This window comes from Nicotiana sylvestris, chromosome 12 (assembly GCF_000393655.2).
Source record: "Nicotiana sylvestris chromosome 12, ASM39365v2, whole genome shotgun sequence".
NCBI lineage: Eukaryota > Viridiplantae > Streptophyta > Magnoliopsida > Solanales > Solanaceae > Nicotiana > Nicotiana sylvestris.
Window position 1 is genome coordinate 23,899,763 of NC_091068.1, and position 9,671 is coordinate 23,909,433.

The 9,671-nt window shown below is 35.4% G+C and overlaps 2 protein-coding genes across 3 annotated transcripts; one reads left to right on the forward strand and one right to left on the reverse strand.

Annotated features, from left to right (window-relative positions):
• Positions 1 to 1,307: 1,307 nt before the first annotated feature.
• Positions 1,308 to 4,073, forward strand: LOC104213357 (tubulin alpha-2 chain-like). Its single transcript, XM_009762856.2, has 4 exons — positions 1,308 to 1,550; positions 2,508 to 2,742; positions 2,821 to 3,191; positions 3,279 to 4,073. The coding sequence occupies exons 1-4, from the start codon at positions 1,458 to 1,460 to the stop codon at positions 3,933 to 3,935; spliced, it is 1,356 nt and encodes a 451-aa protein (XP_009761158.1). The 5' UTR covers positions 1,308 to 1,457; the 3' UTR covers positions 3,936 to 4,073.
• A 2,220-nt stretch (positions 4,074 to 6,293) lies between these two features.
• LOC104213358 (large ribosomal subunit protein eL32z-like) lies at positions 6,294 to 9,349 on the reverse strand. Of its 2 annotated transcripts, none has more exons than XM_009762857.2 (4): positions 9,259 to 9,349; positions 9,072 to 9,178; positions 6,783 to 6,964; positions 6,294 to 6,678 (listed from the first exon to the last, which is right to left on the reverse strand). In XM_009762857.2, exons 2-4 carry the CDS (start codon positions 9,159 to 9,161, stop codon positions 6,549 to 6,551), a joined length of 402 nt encoding a protein of 133 aa, XP_009761159.1. In that variant the 5' UTR covers positions 9,162 to 9,178; positions 9,259 to 9,349; the 3' UTR covers positions 6,294 to 6,548. The 2 variants fall into 2 exon arrangements, with proteins under 2 accessions (XP_009761159.1, XP_070021697.1); XM_070165596.1 differs by having other exon boundaries at positions 9,072 to 9,175; positions 9,259 to 9,288.
• Positions 9,350 to 9,671: the final 322 nt, after the last annotated feature.

A 9,671-nucleotide genomic window follows, 5' to 3' on the forward strand; every position in this document is an offset into this window, starting at 1 on the left:
AAAGTCCCATCTCAAATTCAAATATATCTTATTCTTCTATTTTCTCCATTGGACCACATTTCCAAAAATCATCTTATACTTTCAAACTTAATCTAGCAATACTCAATTCAAATATTAATCGTAAAAACTCTAATTGTTGCAACAATATTTTCACTATTATTTTAAGAAATATTTATTTATGTATAAAATATTTATTGTATAAAATTTTAATTAAAGATACCTACAGTAATGTATATTGTACCAAAATAAGGCCAGTTACAAAGCTTGATCAATTAATTAAAATTCGTCCCTACCATAATTTATTTCATCCCTACCATAATTATACAAAAAAAATATTAACTAAATTATACTACTAATAGAGATTTGTATCATAATTAAAAAATAATTCTTATTGAACTACTACTTTCATTAATTACGTTTCCATTTATAATTCAAATTTTTAATGTTGTCTTAAAATTGCCAAGTGACTTTTTTTTAGCTTGCCACTTGGCTTAATGTCATGCTTCACTACTCTCCTTTTAATATAATATAGATAATTTATTTCATCCCTACCATAATTATACAAAAAAAATATTAACTAAATTATACTACTAATAGAGATTTGTATCATAATTAAAAAATAATTTTTATTGAACTACTACTTCCATTAATTATGTTTCCATTTATAATTCAAATTTTTAATGTTGTCTTAAAATTGCCAAGTGACCTTTTTTTAGCTTGCTACTTGGCTTAATGTCATGCTTCACTACTCTTCTTTTAATATAATATAGATATGTTTCCATTTATAATTCAAATTTTTAATGTTGTCTTAAAATTGCCAAGTGACTTTTTTTTAACTTGCCACTTGGTTTAATGTCATGCTTCACTACTCTCCTTTTAATATAATATAGATATAGATTATACTACTAATAGAGATTTGTATCATAATTAAAAAATAATTCTTATTGAACTACTACTTCCATTAATTATGTTTCCATTTATAATTTAAATTTTTAATGTTGTCTTAAAATTTAACAAGTGTAGCTTGCCACTTGGCTTAATATCATGCTTCACTATTCTCCTTTTAATATAATATAGATAGAATATAGATTTATCAAAACAAGCGGCATAATAGTTGCACATATCTCTTCTAATGAAGGGGCAACGTCATTTTCGGCTTTTCCACACAATTCAAAAAAATTCAAAACAGAACCGGCTGGACCTAACATAACCAAACCACGGTTAATAAAAATCTAAATCACCGAAAAATATTCTTAACCATAGTTAATAACCCGTATTACTCAACCCGATATCCATTTCGCCTTTCCCTTATTCTTTCTCCTATAAAACAGAGGCCCTTCAGTATACCACACTCGCAATTCGAATTTCGAAAACTCATATCTTTCTGTTTAAACGGCGTCTTGATAAACGCCGCTCTTCTCCTCTTTGAAATTTGAATTTTTAGGGTTTCGGTGAAAATGAGAGAGTGCATTTCAATCCACATTGGTCAGGCTGGTATTCAGGTCGGAAATGCCTGCTGGGAACTTTACTGCCTCGAGCACGGCATTCAGGTATAATATTTTATTTCTTTTTTTTAATAATCACATTTTCTGTGTTTTGACATGTGTATTTGCTTCGCATAAATCGATGAAAATGTCAAATATTTGTGATAGATCTGTTTGAATAGATGTGAATATGTTTTTTTTTCATAGATCTGATTTTTAACTTACTTCTAGGTTATGTATGTGCCAATTGATCTAAGATCTGAACGTTTTTCAACAGATCCGAGTTGAATGTTTTAGATCTAGTCTATATATGTCCATTTTATTCAAAATGTTAAATAATTAAACAGATCTGATTGTATAATACATACCTAGGTCACTTTGGTATCCGATTGTTTCAGAATGTGAATAAAATTGATAGATCTGACCGTGTGTGTCCGCTTGATTTGAAATGTTTAAGATTTTGATAGATCTGATTGAATAATTTATATATAGGATCCACATTTGTCAGATTGATTTGAAATGTTGATATTTCGGTAGATCTGATTGAATAAATTAAATGTAGGTTTGGTAGGTATCCGACTGTAACTAAATAACTTTTGTAATAACTTGTTGATATGTAGATGCACTTGAAGTCACACATTGTATGTGTGCTTGTCTGCGTAGCTTAGATTGATTGTGTTCTTATAATATACTTTAAATGGCTATAAATATAATGACCAATGTGTTTTAGTGTTGGTTAAATCTATTAGCATCACACTTAAGTGTCTGTTTTGGACTTTGATAGATTTTCTATCCTGATTCTGATTCAGAAAATGAAAACGTCTCATTTAGTTGGAGTCTCTTATGTATGAATTGATATATGACACTTCAATGATGTCTCTTGGAAACTAGATTGGTTTGATACATAAGTTGCATTTCTAAATGTGATGAATATACACGGTTTATTTATCCTTGATAAGCCACAATGTCCTGAATGACCTATTGATTGTGAATTGCTGATAATTCTATCTTGTTTTCCCAAAGCCTGATGGCCAGATGCCAGGTGACAAGACTGTTGGAGGGGGTGATGATGCATTCAACACCTTCTTCAGCGAAACTGGAGCTGGAAAGCATGTACCCCGGGCTGTCTTTGTAGATCTTGAGCCCACTGTCATTGATGAAGTGAGGACAGGAACATACCGACAGCTCTTTCACCCTGAACAACTCATAAGTGGCAAGGAAGATGCAGCCAACAATTTTGCCCGTGGCCACTATACCAGTAAGTATTATATCTTGCTGAAGTTAATTTTTTGTTCTTCAGTCAAATGCTGAACGTTTTTGTTGTGTCTGTTTGTAGTTGGGAAAGAGATTGTTGATCTTTGCTTGGATCGCATACGAAAGCTTGCAGACAACTGTACTGGTCTTCAAGGGTTCCTGGTCTTCAATGCTGTTGGTGGTGGTACTGGTTCAGGTCTGGGGTCGCTTCTTCTGGAGCGTCTCTCTGTTGACTATGGAAAGAAGTCAAAACTTGGTTTCACAATATATCCTTCACCACAAGTCTCAACTTCTGTTGTTGAGCCTTACAACAGTGTCCTGTCAACTCATTCCCTCCTTGAGCACACTGATGTTTCCATCCTTCTGGACAATGAAGCCATTTATGACATTTGCAGGCGCTCACTGGACATTGAGCGCCCTACTTACACCAACCTTAACCGCCTTATCTCACAGGTAGCTTAATAACCTGTCATTCATGATTGTCTAACGAAAAAATTAACTCCAATTTTGATAATATTAACATTTGTCCAATCTGTGCAGGTTATCTCTTCACTCACAGCATCTTTGAGGTTTGATGGTGCTTTGAATGTTGATGTGAATGAATTCCAGACCAATCTTGTGCCATACCCCAGGATCCATTTTATGCTTTCCTCGTATGCTCCTGTCATTTCTGCTGAGAAGGCCTACCATGAGCAGCTCTCAGTTGCAGAGATCACCAACAGTGCCTTTGAGCCATCTTCCATGATGGTTAAGTGTGACCCTCGTCATGGCAAGTACATGGCGTGCTGTCTCATGTTCCGTGGTGATGTGGTGCCAAAGGATGTTAATGCTGCTGTGGCCACCATCAAGACTAAGCGCACCATCCAATTCGTTGACTGGTGCCCTACAGGATTCAAGTGTGGTATTAACTATCAGCCACCAACTGTTGTTCCTGGTGGCGACCTTGCTAAGGTGCAGAGGGCTGTTTGCATGATTTCCAATTCAACCAGTGTTGCTGAGGTCTTCTCACGCATTGACCATAAGTTTGATCTGATGTATGCCAAGCGGGCTTTTGTCCATTGGTATGTTGGTGAGGGCATGGAGGAAGGTGAATTCAGTGAAGCACGTGAGGATCTTGCTGCCTTGGAGAAGGATTATGAAGAGGTTGGTGCTGAAGGTGATGATGAAGGGGAGGGAGAAGATGATGATGAGTACTGAGCTGTGTTGTAATATGTAGAATGCTTTTCTGCTTTTTTGTTGCCAGTTACTGCCTTTATGCTGCACTAGTAAGACCTTATATTTCTTGAGATTGTTATATTCTGCTGTGGTGTTAAAACATTGGTGTTTGGTTTACTACGTTCTTTGTTATGTTTTGCTTTCTCTATTATCATCTTTACCCAGTGATTTATCATTTTTAGCATATGAAAATTTGGCGGGTGTTAAATTCTGCACGTGAGGACTGCTGATGTATTAAATGGTCAGCACTTATCCTAGATGTAACCTAGCAAGCTAAAAACATGATCTTTACACAATAGCCAGCTAGATTTATTGTTTTAAAAAAAGTGATTACTTGGCAGCCAAGACCAAAGACAAGGAAACTAGTCATGTTTAAAAAGAAATTGTTGCATTACCTGCTGTGCATCATTAGAATCTCAAGATCACTTGCATTGTGCACAACAAATTTCTTGAAAGCGTTGGGTATATAGTAGTGGGGTATCCAAAATTGGGCATGTTAGAAAAGAGACGGGAGAATAAATTGAGAGAGAGCTTTTATACCGGGTATGTTTGAATAAAATCACTGTCCTTAAAATCAAGTTTCTTCAGGAATCTTTAAAGCCAAATTGTTATAAAGAGTGATTAGTCACTTACAGGGATGGTGATTTATACCGGGAGAAGAGGACTATTAGTAAAAGACATCTTATTTGTAAATAGACAATTAATTTAAATTTTAAATAATATATCCCATTCTCCTAATTGGGTTGTAATGTTTTCTAATTCTTCTTTTCTATGATTTACGATATGAACTCCTTTATGGAGTAATTTTCTTCTGGGAACTTGATGATGTATTAGCTTAGACTTTGGTTTCTTGAATTAGCTTTGACGGTGAAACCTTCTGGATCGAATCTTAATTTCCTCGACAGAAAAATTAAGAGGGATTCGTGTGCTTGCAGTTTTTGTTAGTGGTTCTCCTATAACCTGTTTATTCTGAATTTGATTATTCGAGAGAAGCTCCACTGTTATGTAAAATCCATTGTTTATAAACTTACACATAAATTGAACAAATATGTTTGAATAACTAGTGTTTATGTTGGGGCATTTCCATCTATACCTGCTTTTTGGGTCACGTTTTAATTTGTGCCCGCTTTGCAAAAAAAAAATTGCAAGCGTACCCACTTTTCGTGTAACTTCAGCATACGGGGCTGAAGTAGCAAAAACAATCACACAAAACTTCAGCATTCTAGTAGACAAGACTGAAGTAGCATAGTGCTGGAGTTTTTGTTTGTAATTGCTGAACTTAAGCATAGTAGCTGAAGTTTTGTTCTCTATTTGCTGAAGTTTTTGTTTGTAATTGCTGAAATTTTTGTTTTTGTAACTGGCAAAGAGCTGATTTTGTTTTGTAATTGGCGAACTTCAGCTCTAGAGTCTTCTTCCCTTACGAAAACATGAAAATAGTTGCTTTACTATCACATAAAGCATTCAATAGCAAGAATACCTCATCTTATAACTCTCTAATCGGACCAATTATTTAGATGATTAGTTCAACAACTAAACCATCCAAAGGAACTATTAATCAATATTTGATAAAGCAAGAAACTTTTTAACAATTTACTTAAACCAATATGTTGCTGCTAATGCCATGCATTATCAAATAGGATCTGTAGCTTTCATTTAACAGATCATCTATTGCCACCATTCAATCAAGCAACAAGACTTCGATATTTTTCGGAGAGGCATTTATGATGCAAAATTGCACTGTATATTCTTATTTTTTTCTTCTGCACTAACAGAAATATAATTTGTGCAGTGCGACTTCAGAAAGAGGTTGAGGGCGGATATAACTTTGAGGAGGAGAAAGGGTTGCTGAAGTTATTTAAAAAGTAGGTAAAAATTAAAATATTTTTAAAAAATGGATATAGATTAGATGGGGCGACCAAATAGGGCGTGCAATTTTTACGTTTATGTTAGTGATAGTTATATTTCGTGATAAGTGATCAATATTTAAGTTCAAAGTCAACTTCTCCACTTTCCTCCTTTTGCTAGATGATCGGTATTACAAGATAGATATTCCCGAGAAGTAAAATTTCTAAGAATAAAATAATCACCAAAGAACAGAAAATATTGTCATTTTCTTTTTTTCTTTGCTTTACTCTTGTGAACGACGTTACACCGAAGGAACTACTACCTCAAGGCGAAGTAAAATTGTTGATCCCTGACATCGTAGAACTAGTATCTTGTCATCTGCAAACCATTTAGATATAATTTTCCCTCTTATTTATGTTGGCTTCTAGAATAATTAAGGGCTCAAACAGTACCACCCTCGTCTTTATTCTTAAAAGTTGAATAACATAGGCTAGATAAATAAAGCAAGATCAGATCATCTATTATAATTTGTAGAGCAGTATGCAGCATACTATAACCAGTAACCAAAAGAGAACATTGGAAAGCTAAAATCTGATGATTTAAGCATTTGAAAGCAATTGGATGGTTCAAAAGCCACAGCTAAGAAAAACACAAAACTGGATTGCAGTCAAAAGACAGGCAATAAGTTCAAATACTGAATATATATTGGTCTTTTCCAAGGCTCAAATATCTCTTCCGAAGCATGAATACTTATTCGTCCTCCTGGCTGCGCAACCTAGCAAGCTTGTTAGTCACAACCACATCAAGTTGAGCTGCTCGCTCAACAATTTCTTTCCTCTTCCTTGTCGACACATTATGTGCAATCTCAGCACAGTAAGTTCTGTGAACAAAAACGAAAACAATCACTTGGCTGCCAAGACCAAAGACAGGGAAACTAGTCTTTCATGTCCAAATGATAGGCAAATACTGTACAAGTTGCATTACCTGTTGTGCATCATTAGAACATCAAGCTCACTTGCATTGTGCACAACAAACTTCTTGAAGCCATTGGGAAGATAGTGACGAGTCTTCTTGTCAGACCCATATCCAATGTTGGGCATCAGGACACATCCCTTGAACTTTCTTCTAACCCTAGAATCAATACCTTTTGGTCGGCGCCAGCTTGGCTGTCATTGATAAATTCAATAATTAGCTTCATTTGGTAAGCCATGTACATTTCAAACTGAACTGGACAAAAGGCAAATGCTCTAGAGACATAGTACATGCCTAGCAAAGATTGCTAACAAAAAAACCCAAGCCTAACTGCATTATGCAACAGAAAACCAACTAATGACATTCAAACTATGTTAATGTTATTCATAGAGGTGGATGTTTTCTCATTCCACTCCCATGTGGAGAGGGTTAAAATATAGAGCAATAGAAGTCATAGAGGGATAAATTGAAAGAATAATTATCGTTTTTTTAACAAGGAAATAACAAATGAAGCTTTCGGGCTTTGAACCCACAACCTATCAATAATTATAGTTAGTGAAGCCAACAGTGGTGCAAACACATGTCTTGTAATTTGAAACACCCTTAAACAAAATGCATAGCAATAAGGTAGTTATGTTCCTTGTATACCAGGGGCAAACAATAATCTTTAGGTAAATCCAGTGTTGTCAAAGGCGAAAAGCTCAAAAGACGCTCTTGGTCTATCTATTTGGGCTTTAAGCGCAAAGCACACTTAAAGTGTGGGCTTAAGTTAAAAAAAAGGTGCAATGAAGGAAAAAAATAAAAATTTATATGTAATTCAAGAGCAACAATAACAACATACCCAGTATTATCCCACAGCGCACCGCAAGGTCTGGGGAATGTAATTCAAGAGCAAAGTAACAAATTCATTCATAATGTTTTCCTTAAAACACAAATTTCCAATAATATTTGTTGTTTAGTGCCGCTTGATTCAAGAGAGAACTCATGGGAAATAGGCGCACGCGTGCTAGCCCTCCTTGAGCTTTTCCGAGCTCCACGACTTAAGCGTGCCATAAATGAGCCTTTAACGACACCGCGTCAATCTTTTGGGATAACCAAGGTTCCTTTAATCTTTGAACTGGAAAAGTTTGTTAGGAAATTAGGGAACTTGAAAGATTGGTACTAGACTTAAGTCATACCACAGGAGTTATTTTCTTCGTCTGTAAAAGAGCATCCTACACCCTCTAAATTATGTACCTGTTCCTTCACTCAAATAGCGAATAATCTTCAGAACCCCTCAGCCCCTCACAACATGAATTTTTTGCTTTAGACCTTTGCATACTCTATATCACTCTGTGTACAACTACATGGACTTGGGCCTTAGTGACTGGAAACCAAAGCAGCAAAGGAGAATAAACACTTGAAGGACACAATAACAAAACTGCCTCTCTTCCTGGCTGTTGTGTGATCCTCTCTTATGTCTTATATCATATATTGTTGGCTGATCTAGTTTTTCCCATATCGACAATAGAAACCACCAAAATAGATTAGGATGATACCAAGGAATTACAACTTCCCCACTTTTGGTCATAGTGAAAAGGCTGGCTACATAGATGACCCCCGAATTTGACAAGAAATTTCATTTAGACACAAAATTTAATAGTTGGTCCATTCTCAGCCTCGGTATGGAGATGTGTAATGTGGGAAGAGAAAGGGGAAATGTGTAATGAATTACGGATTAGGCGTATGGGGGGGGGGGGTTGTCTGAAAGTCTTAGGCCAAGGGGAGGAGGATTATACAATTTAGGGGGGCACACATTAGATGAAGGCTGCTGATTAGTTCACTTAAATAGGATCAAGCGGCTCAGATCAATCCAGTAGTTACAAATTAATTGGATACAGGTCTTTACTCAGCTGCCAGTCAATTCAGTTAGAATCAGGTAGAATAAGGAGCTTAGAAAGTTAAAGCTTACTTTCAATTGTACCCTAGTTGTAACTCAAATCAAATTGATAAAATTCTCTACTTTCCGTTTTATATTTTCTTCTCAATTCTGATTACTGTCCCTAGTATATTACAAAATGGACAAACCTGAAAACAAGGAAAAATGTATTTTGAATCATTACTGTGCAGAGAAAAAAACAACGCTAAGGCTACAAACAGAACCAATTTCCCTTTCTCCCCAATAATTTTAATTTCCAATAACAGTATTTATCCAAATCAGCTTCGACACCTCAACTAATCATACATAACCTACTAAAATAGCACATAGAAAATCTAAGCATTAAAAATCAGGAATAATAAAACATAAAAAGAGTTAGTTACCTTGACAGTGATTCTGCGGTCACTTTGAGCTCTCTTGAACTGCTTAACTCTCTTCTTCACTATCTTCTTGTTCAACAGTGGCACCGCCATTTTTTCCCTCTTACCTTCTAATAAATTAACTCATAATATTAGATAATTTCATTAGGAAAAAAGCAGAGATGATAACAAAGGAGAATTAGAGACTCACAAACTAGGGTTTCGGCTAAGCAGCTGCGCCTTCGTTGTAATAGTAATGCAGTACGAGTGTTATATACCCGATTGGAATTTCAAAGAGATCTAGTGAAAATAATGGGCTAATAGGCCCATTACTAGAGCCCGAGACTTGGGGCACTGTGAGAGGCAAGTAGAAGTGACACCATTCTAGAGGGCTGATATTTAAAAATTAGCCGGTATGTCCTGAATTTCAGTTTTTCAGACACAAAATTTTGAAGTTAAGATTCTTAGTTCAAATTTGTATTGGCTAATCTCTAAGTAGCAGTCATAAAAATGAATATATGTGTACTTGCCGCCCACGTAATCTCTTAAATTAAAATAACCGGCGTATGTATAATATACATGTAATATATATCTATGTATATCGACTAGAAAAAAAGTAAACTA